This window comes from Theobroma umbraticum, unplaced genomic scaffold (assembly GCF_002168275.2).
Source record: "Theobroma umbraticum cultivar Fairchild unplaced genomic scaffold, ASM216827v3 scaffold_55.0, whole genome shotgun sequence".
In the NCBI taxonomy this organism is placed as follows: Eukaryota; Viridiplantae; Streptophyta; class Magnoliopsida; order Malvales; family Malvaceae; genus Theobroma; species Theobroma umbraticum.
The window spans coordinates 2,932,817-2,949,629 of NW_018397270.1; the positions used below are offsets into that span (position 1 = coordinate 2,932,817).

The window sequence follows — 16,813 nt, forward strand, 5'->3', positions numbered from 1 at the left end:
CTTTCCAATCCAGGAGAGCATCTAGTTGAAAAGTCCAAGTTCTCCAACTCCTTGTAATACTGTGCCAAGACAACTACTGATGTAAACATCATTTCCTCATTGCATATAAAATTGGCTATCATTGGCCTTAGCCTACCCGTCTTGCATTATAAATTATAAAAGCCAATTTCTTGGCCGGCAAAGCCTCAGTTTTTTGTAGGCATTATTAAGTTACCTGGAAGAAAAGCAATTTCCAGTCATCCAACAACCACAAGCATTTGTTTATCATTTCGGATCTCAGACTTTCTCAATTATAATAACCCTGTTTTGGACATTTCAGCCGAATCAGCCCTTTGTTTTTCCCATATGAATCACTAAAGTTGGGGGCCATACACCAAGAAGTCAAGCCTTTGGTTTTCACAAGGGAAATAAATAGATAAAACAAACACAAAGACAAAATACATTATTTTTACTTGTATGAAGACTAGTCGTTTTACAATTGGTGTAACACTCTAATTATTTATCCATTTTTGATCAATTAAGCCTTCTTATTTGTTTTATAACAACTTTAAAAGAAATCAAAAGCACCTAGCAGAACTATCTATCAGCCTAACATAATCTTACCGGAAACCACATCGATCCAAGTCCTAACGTGGGGAAAGTGGAGGTTCTGCGAAAGGAGGGGGCTCCTTAGCATAATCCTAGGATTGAACTCAGTAGTCTTTCAATGTACATGATATTATTATTGCATCGTATGTAACCATTTGCAACATTGCTTCACCACAATAAGTTTCAATTTGTTAAGCTGTCTACCTGTTGTTTTACAACTCTTATACGTGCTTGTAATGAGAACATGCTTAACAAGAAAACAGAGAAGCATCCATGAGCAAAATGGATAAGTCAGAAAAGCATGACCAAGCATGGTGCAACTGACAGCCTCAAAAGGAAATAGAATTAGGCATTTAAATAGTTGCATCGGCAAACAATAATTGGAACACAAAACTCTTTCTTAAAAGATTCTGTTCTAACAAAGTTTAGTAGAAAGTTTTGAGTAAGACATCCAAATAAGCAATTATACATTGATTGCAACATTTGCCTTCCTTGTAGGGAGCACAATATTCTTGTTTCCAGGGAAGGCACTGTGAGAAATGTCTACGAGAGCCTTAAAACTATATGGCTCATGCATAGATAGTTCAGAAAGAACTTTCCTGTTCAGTTGGATGTTCTCTTTCATCAGTCCGTGCATGAAGTTACCATAATTTACCTATAAATAATACAAATAATAGAAACAGCAAAAGTTAGTATCCCTTCTGAAACAAAGTTCAACACACAGGCTGATGCTACAGTCAGCATACAAAACAAATAGCCTTGAAAAGGCAATGACTACATTTCTGATATGTGAGAAATAACAGACAACACGTCTGAGCCATATTTCTTGCAACAGGTTTTTTTTAACTTCCTCTTCTTAGTCTTATCTTCATTTTTTTGAGGGGAGGAAAGAATGAAAAAGTAACTAAGTTCACAACCTTCCTCATTCCTTCTTTAAAAGAAGAATAAATAAATAATTTACCTACAAATAAATAACTAGAAGCTGCCCTTTCTGGCCCCATGTCAGAAATTTCAATTAAATAAGCAACAGAGTCACGATAAATATATAGATCAATATCTTCCAGTTTGCCAGGCTAAATCAACTATGAGAAAGGAGAGAAACCTAAAGGCTGATTTAGATCTTTATCTTTAAAACACCAAACTATCTCATCTTTGAGAAGTTCAAGAGCCTATCAAATGTCTTTTGTGTCAAAGAACACAACTTAAAAGCAATTCACCAAATTACTTCCCCAGTGAAATAGCAATTTTTAATGATATAAGAAAATTATGGCACCTAACTCCAGCAATTTTTATATGCTAGATCCATGAACAAAAGCATGTTCAAAAGGTAGGAAGTAGGAACAAGCAATCACGAAAGATGTAATCTTTAGTGACCATAATAGTAATAAGCTAAGGTATGATGAGCAGTTCCACTACAACACAGGTGGAGATTGTGTGACAAAGGATGTCAACGGGAAACAGTCAGCTAATAATTATGGTTAAAGTTATCTTACTGCCGAACTCATTCCATTAGCATCTCTATGTGTGAAATGAGAGTTAACAAAGAATAGTGAGTGAAAGAGGGATAAACAGGCACATAGACAGCAACTATAGCATCCATAGTCAACAGCCAAGGCAGTACATGCATATGGGCAGCATGCCCAACAAGTATGTGGGCCGCAGCCGGTTCATGCTCCAAACTGTATCACAGTCAACTCATGCAAGGCGGGGATAATTACAAAATCAGATAATCATAGACTCAACCATATTCAATGCTGGCTAAGGATCAGTAGATGCTTTTAATATTCCAACAGCACCTTATGAGAAAGATGCATTTAGATTCCAAGTGGCCTATCGTTGGAGTGTCCAAGAGATCTCATGATAGAAAATGAGATGACATGAAGCAAGTGTTTAATAATGAAATAATATCGATGAACTGGACAGATATTAAGGTGATATCAAGATAGTGGAACTTTGGAGAGAAGATCTAATTGTAGTGCAAAAGGTGATGAGGGGGAAACGAGTAAAAATATTCTAAACGTAGAAAAACCAACTTATACGGCATATATAATATGATAGGAGTGGACACATAGAAGAAGAACGTATGCTAATTAAACACAAGAAACTTATCAATGAAAGGGAAGAGTAAACAAAAGGTTGGAAAGTTGAACACAAAAGGTGCTACTAATGTAGAGTAAACAAACATTTAGTGCAAATTTTTATATTTTTACTTTACTCTTCAATAATTCATAGAATTATATGGAGAATTGCATTATTTCACATTCATCTTTTTTATTTTGTCCAATTTTTCTATTTATTTCATTTGTTTTTTTTATTTCTAATAAACAAACTATCTCTTTGTTATATTTATATATTGCATTCAAAGCCTTATAAATTAATTTAACAATGTTGAGTTTTTTATTTTTTATTATATTAAAAATAAAAAAATACTATCAAATAGTTCTCCACATTTAAGAGTATTTTTGCATTAAGTTTATCAAACGCCATCTTAGCTTCTCTCTACAGCACTTCTAGAACAGCTATACTCGAACAATGCCGTTTAAGAAGCTCCAGCTGAGCCATGCAAAACCAAAGAAAATGAGAAAAATGATGGCAAAAAAGTGAAGAGATATGATTCAAGTAAAATTCTATTTCCTTTCGATTGTTTATATTGGATAAAACTAACAAGGAGAAAAATATGATTAGTTTGGTCGTTGATTTATTCATGAACTTATGCAACATTTGTAAATTATATGAAACTGCAATAGTCAAATCTCTATCCAATTCTAAATCTCTCCACCTTCAAAGGCACTCAAAAAGCTGATTAAGAAAAAAAAACTGCAAATGGTCATGTCTCTTCTATTTAGTTCTTTGATTACTCTGACTATTCAAATAAGACAATTTTTGCTCCCCCCCCCCCCCCCCCCCCCCCCCCCCCCCCCCCCCCCCCCCCCCCCCCCCCCCCCCCCCCCCCCCCCCCCCCCCCCCCCACCTCCCTCCCCCCTCCCCCCCCCCTCCCCCTCCCCCCCCCCCCCCCCCCCACCCCCCCCCCCCCCCTCCCCCCCCCCCGCCACCCCCCCCCCCCCCCCCCCCCGCCCTCCCCCCCCCCCCCCCCCCCCCCCACCCCCCCCCCCCCCCCCCCCCCCCCCCCCCCCCCCCCCCCCCCACCTCCCCCCCCCCCCCCCCCCCCGCCCCCCCCCCCCCCCCCCCCCCCCCCCCCCCCCCCCCCCCCCCCCCCCACCCCCCCCCCCCCCCCCCCCCCCCCCCTCTCATCTCTGTCTCAATCCAAACAATGATAATTAACCATTTGAATAGATTTTATCATTAATATTTCATTATTATTTAAATTATTATTTCAAAAATATTCATAAAATCATTATTACTTTACTCATTTTCATCATTACTAACTTTTTCCTTTCTTTTTCACGCTGCATATATGAGAAAAGCACCATCATCAAACCTAGGATGTTAACTTAAAACCTACACCTCCAAACGACTAGAGCTAAGCCTTGCTTCCCATTACTTCCTAATTTACTTAACCAATACCAACTTATTTCATTCTCCTATTCTATGCAAGAGGTCCACTATGTTTTGTTCAGGAAATCCTATTTCTTTTTTTTTTCTAAACATTCAAATGATACAAACGGAGGAAAAGGAAACCAGTTCTATGACAATGAAATTCAATTGATGGGCTCCCTTTGATAAAATAGACTTCCTAAAAACAGAATGCGAGACTCGAAGGATGGATGTTAAAATGCTAACATGTCTATAATGACACAGATACAGACTGTCTCACCCCACTAAAATTCTTTTATGTGCCTACATACACAGGTGTCTTGCATAAAGAACTTCAACCTCTGGCCACAGAAAAATTTCGAGCCTACATGTTTAATGGTGTTTTTATTTTTCGCTAAACCATAGGCACAAAAACTAACACTTAGTAAAGAAAACCACAGAGGAGATGAGAGCTCAAAGCAAAACCACAAGCCCAGAGTAACTAGTTGGGGGTACAAACAATGCCATCTACAAGTCTCAAACTCTATCACTGTATTCATTTCAAAGCTAATTAAATCAAAACCATGACAAGACCCAGAAAGATGTTACCCAAAATGATTACACGAAACGAAGGGATTGGAAACATAAAGAATTTTTTCAATTAGAAGAGGAATAGAAAGCAAATGAAGATATTAACAGAGTTGAACGTAATAAGGGAGAGAAAGGAAAAGAGAGATTACCCCATGTTGACGAGTCCCAGCATTAATGCGTTGGATCCATAAAGAACGCATGTCACGCTTCTTGTTCCTGCGGTCCCTATAGGAATACTGCAAGGCCTTCTCAACCCTCTCTCTTGCTATTCTTATACAGTTCTTTGCCCTTCCCCTGAATCCCTTCGCCAACTTGAGTATCTCCTTCTTGTTCATTTTTTCCCCTGGGTCTGCGTGTCGAGTGTTGCCAGCCTCAAGTCAGAGAAGAAGCTCAGACGACAAGGGCACGCCGCACGCAGCACGCTGCAGCGGCCATTAGCCAGTAGGATCGTGCGTAAACAAATTGGGCTGGGCTAAATCAGAGTTCTTAGCTCATTTCTTTTTGCAGCCCGACAACCTTATGGGCTCATTGAAGTCCTTAGGTTTGGTTTGAAGCCCAAATATGGATGATGGTTTTCCATTTTCATCATAGTAATTCTTGGGAAAAACACTTTTCAATTATTCAAAAAAATTTTAATTAGATCTTATACTACTGCATTCAATCAAGTTCGTATAATTTTATTTTACATCGAATAAGTTTTTATAATTATCGGTGAGTTAATTATCATGATTTAAAATATGATATTGTCGAAATGTTGATATAAAAGGTACAAAATTATAAGAGTTTATTTAATTAAAATAAAAATATAAAAATTTATTAAACGTAATAAAAAATAAAAATTTATTTAAATTTTTTAAAATAATTCAAGAACATTATAAAAAAAAAGTGAAATTTCAGAAGATTTGTACGAGTTGTAATATTCTACAAGCAAAACCTTTGATTCCAAAATACACTCCCATGTAGGTTATCCGTTAAGCCCAAAGCTAAATAAGATTGGAATATGCTTGTGTGAATAACGACACTAAAAACTAATGGTGGTGGAGCTGCTAGCTCCGGTCCTCCCAAGGCTAGAGGATGAGAAAGCAAAGCTAATTTCAGTAAGACAACCCGACAAATCATTATCGAAAGCAAATCAAGCCAGGCATATAGTAGAAGATATATAAAGATAGGCATAGACCCCATGGACCTTTCCCATTTGCCATTGAGCAAATTAACAACTACCACTAGAACCAGCACTTACCACCAAAAACTGACGTAGCCAAGGTGGGTCAAGGGGAGCTGTGTTCTCCACACCATGCAATCGGGATCAGAGTAAAACCAAAGTAAGAACAAGAAACAATAAGCTCATACTATTCAAGAAAAAAAAACAAAGGTAAACGTTCAAGGCGATGGTGATGATGAAGGGAGTGGCATTGGCAGCTGATATAAGGAGGAATCTTGGGGTGATAAAGGAGAGGGTGCTGGAGAAGCTGGCCGCAGCTGCAGTCCCTGCTGATGCTTTGGAGAATGCTAGGCACTTGTTGGAGAGTGCGGTGAGGGATGTTACTGTTGCTGCTCATGGTCTTACCAAGGATGCCTTGCACCGTATCAAGACTCATCTTGTAGACATTCTTCCTTCACTCTCCCCTGCCGTTACTAGAAAGGTACATTTTTTTCTCTTTTTCTCTTTTTTTTTTTTTTTGAAAGATGAGTTTTTATTAATGATAAGTTAGAATGTCGTGGGAAGTCTTCAACGTTGAGATTTGGAGATTCCTGTTAGCATGGAAGCTATCATGAAAAGAGCCTGTTCTAAACAATTACAAAAACAGCATCTGCTCAAGGGGCACTCGGCAGCATCTCAACACGGAATCTCAAAAATCGGCAGAGTTCTCTTTTTCTCTTAACCATTAGTAGTCATACCAAGGGCAAAATGCCTACTTTATAGGACCTGTTTTAAGATTGAGAACTTTGAGCTTGTAAGCAATGTCCCCAGTTCTTAAGATACTTTTATGTTTTGTTCTTCTTAACTCATCTTTGGGGTTGCACTCTTTCTCTTACTTTAAGACGGCTTGAAACTACAAGATATATAGAGTGAAGTCCTAGAAGCAATTCAGTTCACCTTATGGATTGGTACTCTTTAGTCTTTAGTTCTAATTGGTCATTTGAGCAGATGGTGGATGATGCTGAGAAGGAAGCTAATGAAGAGCAAGAAACTGAAGGTGAACATGAAGTAGATGAGCGAAGGCAAGATGATCATCAAATTAGTGGGAAGTCTCCATTTGTGTCACCAGTATCTTCTTTGTTTGCTCTAATCAAACCATTATCGAGGCTTTGAAGATTATATATGTAGGAAACTCTGACATACTTGTTTTGTCTACTCTTTTCTTGGAAAAATAAAGTGTAAAGAGCATACATTCAAATCTTTAGTTGAATAATGGAGAATCACTTGATGTAAAGAACGGTGACTTATGTGATAAGCAAAGATTGAAGAGCATGAAGCAATGTCTGCCAAGATGATCTTTATCTTGTAACAGCAATTTTTACAGTTCATTATCTGCAGTCATGGATGTTCTTTCTTTTCTAACGCATATGGTGGTCCGTGCCAAAATGAAACATAACTAATTGATTCAGATGAAGAATCTAATTCAGATATCAGAGTCCTATTCTTCTTTCATTTACATGTAAATATTTGCAAGGATAATAAAGCAAAAAGCTAGAAGCTGTAGTACTGAATGCTATAAAAGGATTGCTTCCTAGCCTTTCGATTTGTTATCCTCTCTGCAAAATGAGGAAATGCCATATTTGTGTTGGTTGTGGTTACTGATGCATACTCGGGAGACACTTGGTCATCTTGACACAGCAAGCCTTATAACCTTTCTTTATGAAGATATCATGTCAAGGCAAGTAATGCGCATATTTACAGGAGAATCACAAGGTTCTATGGCAATTTGCAAAGGCCAGCAGCGGCTGTCACGCTGTAGAGTTAAAGCATTTATACAAAGTTTTCTCTAGCTCTTCAATCATGCATCTGGGAGTTCACAAACATATCTTGGATAAGATAATCGTGGTCAAACAATATGGTGATGCAAAAGCATATGGTCAAAAGATTGAGTCAAGAATGAATAAAGTGGAATCAAGAATGAATGAAGGAAACTTCCTGTCACATTGCAGCATCAAAAACATATACAATTCAAGGTCCATAATCCTCATCTCCAATCAAATTACAAATATCGGAACACTCCACCAAGCTGCACATTAAAGAAAGGAACTTATTGGTTCATAATTTAGAAAGAAAATGAACATCCAAAGGACAATTGAACTAGGATGCAAGTAATCCTCTGCCTTTCAAAAGAAAAAAAATGCTCTGCCAATGTTTATTGAAGGCCTGGAACCTTTTGTTGAAGTATAGGCAGTCTGCCAGCAAAGCTTCTGGTGGTATAGATTATAGAGACGAGTCTACCTGACTTCTTGCAGAAATTCTTTCGTTCTTACAATTGGTTGCATTTATAGATACTTAAGTTTATGTAATTCTACTAACCTAACGAACTATTTTTTTTGGATCAGATAAGATCAAATAATTCAACTCTCATATCTTCAGTTCCTTTACAATATAGTGCTTAATTGAAGCTTAAATGATGTAACTAAGCAATATTGACTGGTGATGCTAGCAACAATATTTGCCGATTATAATAAGAGGAATTCAGAGATAGTACCAGTACTTGCGACTTCGAAATCCTTCCTTGAAAACCACTAAAGGTCTGCAGAGGATGAAAAAGACCATCAATTATCTTCTCAGAAGTAATGTGTTAATGCTGAATATAAGGAGCGCACATATAAGGAACCCAAGATCAATTCAGTGAAAGTACAGACAACTTTCTCTCAGCTGTGTTTTTATTCCTTTAAGCATTGTCGTGTATGATCATCATAGTTTAGCAAAGGGTCTACTTCAGCCAGGCTGCCAGTGGTTGTTCTATAGGGCCGGCCTTGGCCAAGCAAAATGAGATGGATCCTTGGAAGGAACTTCAGTACCTTCTGATATTAAGAGGACCTTCTCCAGGAGAGCCTTCACCACCTCTAATGCAAGTGGTGAGACATTTGGTAGTGCATGACTCAGCCTTCCTAGACTTTGGTCGCTGGATTCTAGGCTTCTTGCAGTCTTTGGAGGATGCACACTCTCCTGAAAGCGTTTGGGGTATGTTGAACAGAGTTTCTGAATCTTGGGGTACCTCTGCAGCCCCAGCTGCAGAGACTATAAGAGCACCAGCCGCAAGGAAGCTAGATGCAAGGTGGCATCTGCGGCTGTATCTGGTGAGGTAGCTTTTACTTTTGCTGGCAATGTTGTTGCTGCTATTGCTGTTGACACAGTACAATGAAGTTCTGACACAAAAGGCAGCACCATGGCCATAAAGTAGCATTATAGTGAATGTGTAGCTCTTTGTTGCTATCAATTCTGCTTCTTCATTTTAGCAGGGGTAAAGAAAACAAGAGTTGTCACATTTTCCTTATCTCTCCAGCAAAAATTTTCATGTTGTTGGTGGTCCTACGGCATCCTAACTGAGAAGAGTTATCTTGTGTCATTTTGTTGATCCACGTGTCGACCTTCGTTTTTGTGGCCTGTAATCAAGACAAGAGAGATCACAGTTACCTCAATCCATCTGACTCTACACTAGTATAAAATTTGTGTCAAGTCACATGAATTGCACATGAGCATTTCTTGAAAGCAAACAACAGCAGTATCATTCTTCAAGCACTCAGTTAATTCAGCAATATATGAAAATGTAAGATTAAATATAGTGGGAGAAAGAAAGACAATTCCTTAAACATTATATTGCCAATTTCCTCTGCCCATGTGGTTTATTGAGAACTTGGAATAGGAGGAAGGGGTAATGAATTCAAGACATAAAAGAATGTAAACACTGTTGAATATGACTTGTGTAACAATTGATGATATTCTGCATTACAATGAAAAATGAATTAAAATATTCGACAAGACTCCCCATTATCTGGAGCTTTCCATATACACTATACGCTATCCACCATACATACACATTTTCTATATCAGACTACATATGGATTTACAGAAAAAAAAAGACCATGCATGACCTATACAACGCTCATCATCTGGGCAGAAAAGAAAACAGAAATTGTTTTGTTGCTGACTTCCAAAGAGATATCATCAAGTTAGGAGACTTCTTTCTTCTTGTTTCCTCCTTTCTAGATGTCGTTACAACAAGATCCTTTTCCGCAGAGGAGGATAACATGTTATCGTCAAACAATTATCAAGTGTTTTTCTCCAAAACAGACAAAGCTGGAGTCAAATAATTATTTGCTTTGTCAGGCAAATGGGCGACCTGTAGAAAGAGCATGTTTCTGCTGCCTTAGTTCAAGTCATTATTGTTTACAAGCAATTAAAAGCTACTACATTCAGTTCTGAATACTAGAAAAGGTATTAATTGATCCTCACCAGCTCATAAAGCTCCCTCCCTTCCTCAGCCACGTATTCATGACATACCTGCACAAAAACAAGATTCTGTTAAGTTCCGTCATACTTGGAACTAAAATTTTCGTGGCAATCAATGTTACCCACATCAAAGCTCTTATTCCTTGCAGTTGAATCATGCAATGCTTTCACGCAAATATCAGCCACATCAACACAACTAATGCCCTGATGAAAGACAGAAAGTAGTAAGACAGGAGGCAAACTCAATAAATTTTATTAGAGTCCAAACTAATAGTGCATTCTCGCCTGAGAAATCCTGTTTCCTTGATCAAATATAAGAGCACGTTGGCCACCAGGTTCCTCCTGTAAGAACCAAACTTTGATTCAGTATATATTTTGGCTGTCAACAAACCACAGGTGAATATGGGACAAGTTTGAAAACATTTGGTACAGTAGATTCTCATTGAAATATATAGGAGTTCCCTAATGATTTTCTCTCGTTAAACTAACATACAGCCTTCTAACCATTTATAGTGAAGGAACTGGAGCACTTTAGCTAGTATAAACACTATACTTTTAAATGAAGTGCGTTTGAATCTCAGCAACTTCCCAAGAATGGTATAGTAGTACCTTTAGAGGACCAGGGCGAATTATTGTGTACCCAAGACCTGATCTTCTCAATGAATCCTCACCAGCCTGAAAAAAACTCAAGCATGAAACTTAAGTAAGAAAGGGAAAACAGAGAAGGAATGATTTTCACATGAACACAAGGATAAGACTAACCCTCTTGGCTTTCAAAACTTGCTCCCTTCGGTTTGGCTCAACTCCTAATCCTGTGCACGAAACTAAAACAAAGTCTGTTTCTTGCCCAGTCTGCAGGATATCAAGGCAAAATTATTTTAGAATGGGAGAAAATATCTAATCTCCTTAAAAATGTAGCAAATGGACTAGGTAGTAACTTCAACTGTGTCCCTTATGAGGTATTACCATCCTACTTTTACAAATATTTTGAACCAGATCATGCAGTATATTAACAAAAATATTGACACTCCAATCAATAACCTAGCGTCTAACAAGAAATCACTATTAACAGCCACATTGAGCACAGGGAACATCCATAAGCATTGTTTAGCACTTTTGCATCCTTGGAACCTCAAAAATAATAATAATAACAATAATCAGTCACAGATAGTGCTTTTTGTACTATTTTTCATCTTTCCTTTATCCACTCCACCCTTTAACATGCAAGCGAAGGCCTCCAAGTTAATTTTAAATGGTTGACTCACTTCAGCATAGCTGAAAAACATGGAACTTGAAGAATTGACCCAAAAAATAATTAATTAGTCATAGGAAGATTTTGACAGGCTCACCAACTTCATTGATGGAACTGAGGCTTCAAATTATGTAAATAAAAAGGTCATAAATCTATTCAACTTGGTAGCGGAAACCTCCAAGTTGGAGTAAATGGTTGACTCATTTCAAGATACCTCAAAATAACCCAATGAATAAATAATTAGAATCAGGAGATTTTAACACACTGAACAGCTTTAGTGATGGAACCAAGGCTTCACATGATGCAATTGGAAAAATGATACAATTATTTAGCTTGAAATTCAGATCAATGAATTCTGATTTTCAGCCATTAACCATTTATTTCTCCTTTAAAGTGCCCTAAATGTTGTAGACAATAACTAAAAATCATTGTTGCTATGACGGGGACGGGTATGATAGCTGTAGATTGACATTGATGCACGTGCACACATGCGGGATGTGCCTACATGCACACGCGTAGGTAGAATTGAGCAAACTATATGAAAAAAGCAAAATAAATAACAGTGGTTGTTTGCAACCCCATCCATATTATCTGAATGTATGTAAATCATGATTTTCAAAAAAAAAAAACGTATGTACATCACAAGCAGAGGCTCAAGCGTCAAAGCAGCAATGCCTTTTTTGCATTTAACTCATTAAAGTTAATGGTTACCATATGACAAGATTCAAAACAGGAACTCTTTATAAATGTTACCAGGAAAAGGTGCAGCAGTGGTTATTTTTGATGTTATAGCATAAATGATAGCATGACATCTAAAAATAGGGAAAAAAGAGAAACTGAAGGTCCTTCTGTCAATGAAGGAGGAATATACATAAAACACTTACAGGCAAAGCTTTTATATATTCCAATATCAGCTTGAAACTTCGGGGGTCTTGCTTCATTCCTGCTGGTCCTTCCACGGGCCTCTGCAGCAAGGATAATATGAAGAATCAGAAGTTTTGAAAGCAGAATAGTTGTTATTTGATCAGGGGGAATAAGAAATTGGATATATCATCACATATCACTGTAGCAACAGTATGAGTGATGTTAGCACTGAACACAAAAAGGTCAAGAATAAACTTCTGACCAATTAGGGGATGTCCAAGGAAGAAACAAAAACAATTAGTTTTTTGTTTGAACAGTACAGTAGAAAACTATGGAAAAGAATAAACTTTGCTGGTCTTATCAGTGAAAACAAAATGATGACATGATGTCATCAAAACTGTTGAATAAGAATTTTTCTGGAGACTATAAAACGTGAGAAAAGATTTTTGGAATAGACTGATAGAAGCTATCATAACAAATTTTCATTACAAATACTAAAATTAGAATATTTATTAAACCATGTACCAAAAAGTGGAGTTGCCACTGGCAGCAAAATGAAAACTTTCTACATACTACTCTAAAATACATAATTTGATTTTCAAGTGCCACTTCTTGAGTGTGTTGGTGGCCAAAGTTCTGACATGCAAGCCTAGATATATCTAATCTAAATATTAGTAATCCATCTATCATGGTGATATGGAAGCAGAAATCATCATTCAAGTGTATTATTAACGAAAATACCACCACCAAAAGCTCATAATATGTCATAAATTCTCACTACTTAACACCTGAAGCAATCTGTTAATCAAAATTTACAATATATATGCAGTAGTCCACGTGTTTCCATTTAAAAATTGAATGAGCCAGCTCCACATTAATGACAATCTCTACCCCAGAAAAAGCAGCATTCACAAAGTTTACTCCATAGTAGTAAAGAATCAAAAGAACAAATTTATAGGGCAAACAAATCATTGTTCCAATGTATTTTTGATAGAAATGTATTCTATCATTTGTATAATTATGACATTTTTTATTCATATCAAACAGCACTAGTGCAAAAGTTCATTTGACACCATAACAGATGGCCATATACAGTATCAAGTATCAACCAATAACAAATGAGAACAATAAGGTGATTAATTACAATGGCATGCTAAATTTCTTCCTGGTTTAAAAATCATTTAAAATATTCAATAAATACCAAGCTAGCAGTCATATCACCAAAGAGATCCATTAGTTAACAATTCTATAGTTTTGACCTCAAGATTCCACCAAAAGCAGAAAATGAAGAATCTATACAACAAACCTAAATTAACAACAAGATTTCCTTAGGCAGATTCTAAAAAATATCACATGTCATTTTCAAACTCATAACATACTTGATAATAGTAACAAAAATGAGCTTCAAAAAGATTTGATGATAGCCAAAAACACAAAGTCAATTACCATTCAAAGAATTATTGTCCTGAAACCTTGAGAATAAATGTAGGTAACGATCCCTCATACTTCTACAAGTTTTCAAACTAGGTGATAAAGGGCAAGTTTCAAAATACACAAACCTGTCTTCGTGGCTCAAAGCGTATAGTTAATGTATGTACAAGGAATGGATCTAATGGTGGGTCATCTGGTTTCACGGGACGGAATGATGAAAACGGCACTCTGACCTGTCAATCATGGGAAAGGGGAAAATATGTAACTTAATCAATACCCTTTCACCAACCTCTTGAGAATAAAAAGAATTGATGCATAGAATGCTCATGGTGGAAAGCCCATAGCTTTCTGAGGGATAAGAGAGCATTACCCTACAAAATCCTACTTTTGTGTTTATTCTTGCAAAGTATAATTTGCTTTGAGTTGTATCTGCTGAAGGACCAGCTTCAAGAATTACAACATAAGATCTTCCATTACCACCAAGAGAGAGAACTAGACCTTCATACCTGAACACCAAATATTCTATAAAGTGAGGTACACTTTTAAGGTGGAATCAATATATTTGTCAATAACATATAAACCAACAGTCAGCTTCTACTAAGTAAAAAGGTATATCGATGTGCTACATACCTGTCAAGAGTGCAACCTAAAGGAAGTGAAAACTTTTTTGACAGCTCAACATACCCACCTCTGGTGAAAACATAGCCTAAAGTTGAGAATCAAAAACAGAGTTAAAGACAGAACAGCCTGTATTTGCCACAGGCAATAAAACATATGGAGACTGTAAATAATTGTTTCAAGCTAGGCATGCATCACATTTCAACTGAAATTACCTGAGAAAACAGCTTGTCCAGTCTCAGTGTACTCAAACTTGGCAACCATTCCGCCATCGTACTTCGAAGCAATCACATCCTGGAAGTAAGTACCTTGACGTACTTCCCATCCATTCAATGAATCTTCAGATTTGAACTTTGCAAGCAGAAGCTTGCTTTTGCTGCTTTTTCCTGCCCGAATTTGTGCCAGTTGATTATTGTAGTCCTGCAGTGATGTTAGATATCAGTTCACCAAAGCTATTTTTCAGGGAGAAATATAGATAGACCATAAATCAATCTACCATGAAGCCATCCACAAGTTGCAATGAACAAGTTTATCAGTATGCTAGTCTAAAACATGGTAATAAAACTGTATAGAAGTAGACAATGTTATAATGAGTTCACTTGAGAAATGCCCAAGTCTTGGACAAGTAGAGAAAGTAAATTTAATGAAAAAGAAAAGGGCATTTACTGCCTCTAGAGAAGTGATGATTTGTTTTGAGCATTATGAGGGATGGAACATCCACAAAGAAAATCTAGCCTTGGAAGGATCATGCATTCATATGTGCATATTCGAATAAAAACGGAGTAAAACACATGCTCAAAATTGGAACAAACCTGCAATGCTTTGGTGAGGTTTAAAACCCCTTGATGATCAACTCTATAGAGATCCCCAGTGATAGTAGACCGAGCAGTGGCACAATAGATAATTTTGTTGCAACCTTCTACAGCAGCTTGAAGGGTGAAAGGCTCACCCACATCCCCAATCACTATCTCAACTGACCTAGGAAGCATGTCCAAGACCTCTTGATCTGCCTTCCTCACCAAAGCCTTTAATCACAGAATTAAGGAAAAACCATTATATTTAGGTCTATAAAACTAAGGCTACAAATCTTGGAGAAATTCAACTCTACAATTTATGACATTATAGTTTTCTACCTCCTTAGGCAAAGAAAATGCCGTTGCACTAACCAAACAAGCAGATAGAGAAACAAGTTTCAATTCCAAGCTAGAATTTGAAGCTTTAAACATGGGAAATCTAATTATTTGAACTCAAGCCCCTTAGACTTTCGCTCACTTGGAAAATAGAATAAAGGAGAAGAAAGTGGTGAACGCAAAGCAACCTTGACGGTGTATCCTCTGAGCATGAGCTTACGGACAACAATGCGTCCAACGCGGCTGGTGGCACCAACAACAAGGACAGTGGTGTTTTGAGCACCTGGAATGGCAAACTCACACATGGGTCCTTCTCTAATAAGCAAAGCATCCAAAGCTTCCCTATCATCGGCACGAGTTGTCCTTGAAATCTGCCCCAACCCAGAGAACTTCCTCCAAACCTCGTCAAATATTTGTCTGGATTTACGTCCCAACCCCACTGGGTTGACGTCGTCCAAACTTAACGAAACTTGCTGCTGCTGCTGCTGCTGTTGTTGTTGCGTTTGGTCTTGTGAAATAGATTCAGTTGTTGTTGTTGTTGTTGTCGTCCTAGTTATAGGAGTTGGAGGAGGAGAAGTATTTTTAGCTTTGGGCTTTTTCTTGTTGCCTTTGCCAGTGTTGGGAGAGGAAGCAGCGCGTGGGATAAGGAAGTTGGAACGCTGACAAGGAGAAGGTTGCCATTTCAGCCAGTTGGGGCTGCTGTTAAAACCATTGCTTAAACCGGTCGAAGCACTCATTGCTGTAGTTGCCGTGGCAGCACTCATTGCTGTTTTCGTAATTTTAGACTGAAAAAGCAGCTTTGATTCAGATGTAGCTTCAGTCTGTTATTATTCCCAGAGTCGATAATTTCCCCTTTCTTTTTTACTTTCACGTTTTTTCTCCCCTTCTGGCAGGGACGGGGAATGAAAAGAAAGGTGGGGTGGTTGAACGTTGAGATATCAAAATCAAAGGAAGAAGCCAAAGCAGCAACAGAAAAATGAAGACCACAAATCTTGATTAGAGGTTTGGGTTCCTTTGGAAGTGCAAGTTAGTTGCCAATAAGCGCGCCACGTTGACTTGCCTGTTTCCTTTCATTCCCTTAGCACACCCCTGCCTGCCTTCTTCACACCCAGCTAGCAGTAGTAGTATTCAACTCGTCAGACCATGCAACAAAATAACATTCAAATCCGGATAACTTTATTGAAAATTTTAAACATAATGCTCCACAGTCAAAAAAATTTGGCGCTAGCATTAAGGAAGAGAGTAAAAATCAAGCAGACCTTGATTGAACTATATAAGAATAATTTGACTAAAAATGAATTGCCTGCTGCAGTTGTTCAATGCTACTTATTTTTCCATCTTTTAAATAAGAAGCCATTCTACAAAAAGGGGGGTCAAATGTTCCAAGGGGAAAACATAGAAAGGAACCCAAAAAAAAAAAAAAAA

General features: G+C 37.7%; 4 protein-coding genes across 4 annotated transcripts; 1 reads left to right on the forward strand and 3 right to left on the reverse strand.

The window, feature by feature from the left end:
* Nucleotides 1-933: 933 nt before the first annotated feature.
* On the reverse strand, nucleotides 934-5,078 carry LOC110426237 (Ribosomal protein L20). Its single transcript, XM_021441412.2, has 2 exons — nucleotides 4,803-5,078; nucleotides 934-1,243 (listed from the first exon to the last, which is right to left on the reverse strand). The coding sequence occupies exons 1-2, from the start codon at nucleotides 4,986-4,988 to the stop codon at nucleotides 1,052-1,054; spliced, it is 378 nt and encodes a 125-aa protein (XP_021297087.1). The 5' UTR covers nucleotides 4,989-5,078; the 3' UTR covers nucleotides 934-1,051.
* Nucleotides 5,079-5,863: 785 nt separating this feature from the next.
* LOC110426208 (uncharacterized) lies at nucleotides 5,864-7,144 on the forward strand. Its single transcript, XM_021441381.2, has 2 exons — nucleotides 5,864-6,296; nucleotides 6,803-7,144. Exons 1-2 carry the CDS (start codon nucleotides 6,042-6,044, stop codon nucleotides 6,965-6,967), a joined length of 420 nt encoding a protein of 139 aa, XP_021297056.1. The 5' UTR covers nucleotides 5,864-6,041; the 3' UTR covers nucleotides 6,968-7,144.
* A 632-nt stretch (nucleotides 7,145-7,776) lies between these two features.
* LOC110426207 (uncharacterized) lies at nucleotides 7,777-9,272 on the reverse strand. Its single transcript, XM_021441380.2, has 3 exons — nucleotides 8,662-9,272; nucleotides 8,346-8,390; nucleotides 7,777-7,880 (listed from the first exon to the last, which is right to left on the reverse strand). The coding sequence occupies exons 1-3, from the start codon at nucleotides 9,045-9,047 to the stop codon at nucleotides 7,823-7,825; spliced, it is 489 nt and encodes a 162-aa protein (XP_021297055.1). The 5' UTR covers nucleotides 9,048-9,272; the 3' UTR covers nucleotides 7,777-7,822.
* Nucleotides 9,273-9,401: 129 nt separating this feature from the next.
* HCF173 (high chlorophyll fluorescence phenotype 173) lies at nucleotides 9,402-16,520 on the reverse strand. Its single transcript, XM_021441379.2, has 13 exons — nucleotides 15,577-16,520; nucleotides 15,071-15,283; nucleotides 14,474-14,678; nucleotides 14,271-14,346; nucleotides 14,011-14,146; nucleotides 13,769-13,873; nucleotides 12,230-12,310; nucleotides 10,856-10,945; nucleotides 10,703-10,768; nucleotides 10,379-10,435; nucleotides 10,220-10,297; nucleotides 10,097-10,144; nucleotides 9,402-9,983 (listed from the first exon to the last, which is right to left on the reverse strand). The coding sequence occupies exons 1-13, from the start codon at nucleotides 16,150-16,152 to the stop codon at nucleotides 9,912-9,914; spliced, it is 1,803 nt and encodes a 600-aa protein (XP_021297054.1). The 5' UTR covers nucleotides 16,153-16,520; the 3' UTR covers nucleotides 9,402-9,911.
* Between the last annotated feature and the right edge of the window lie 293 nt (nucleotides 16,521-16,813).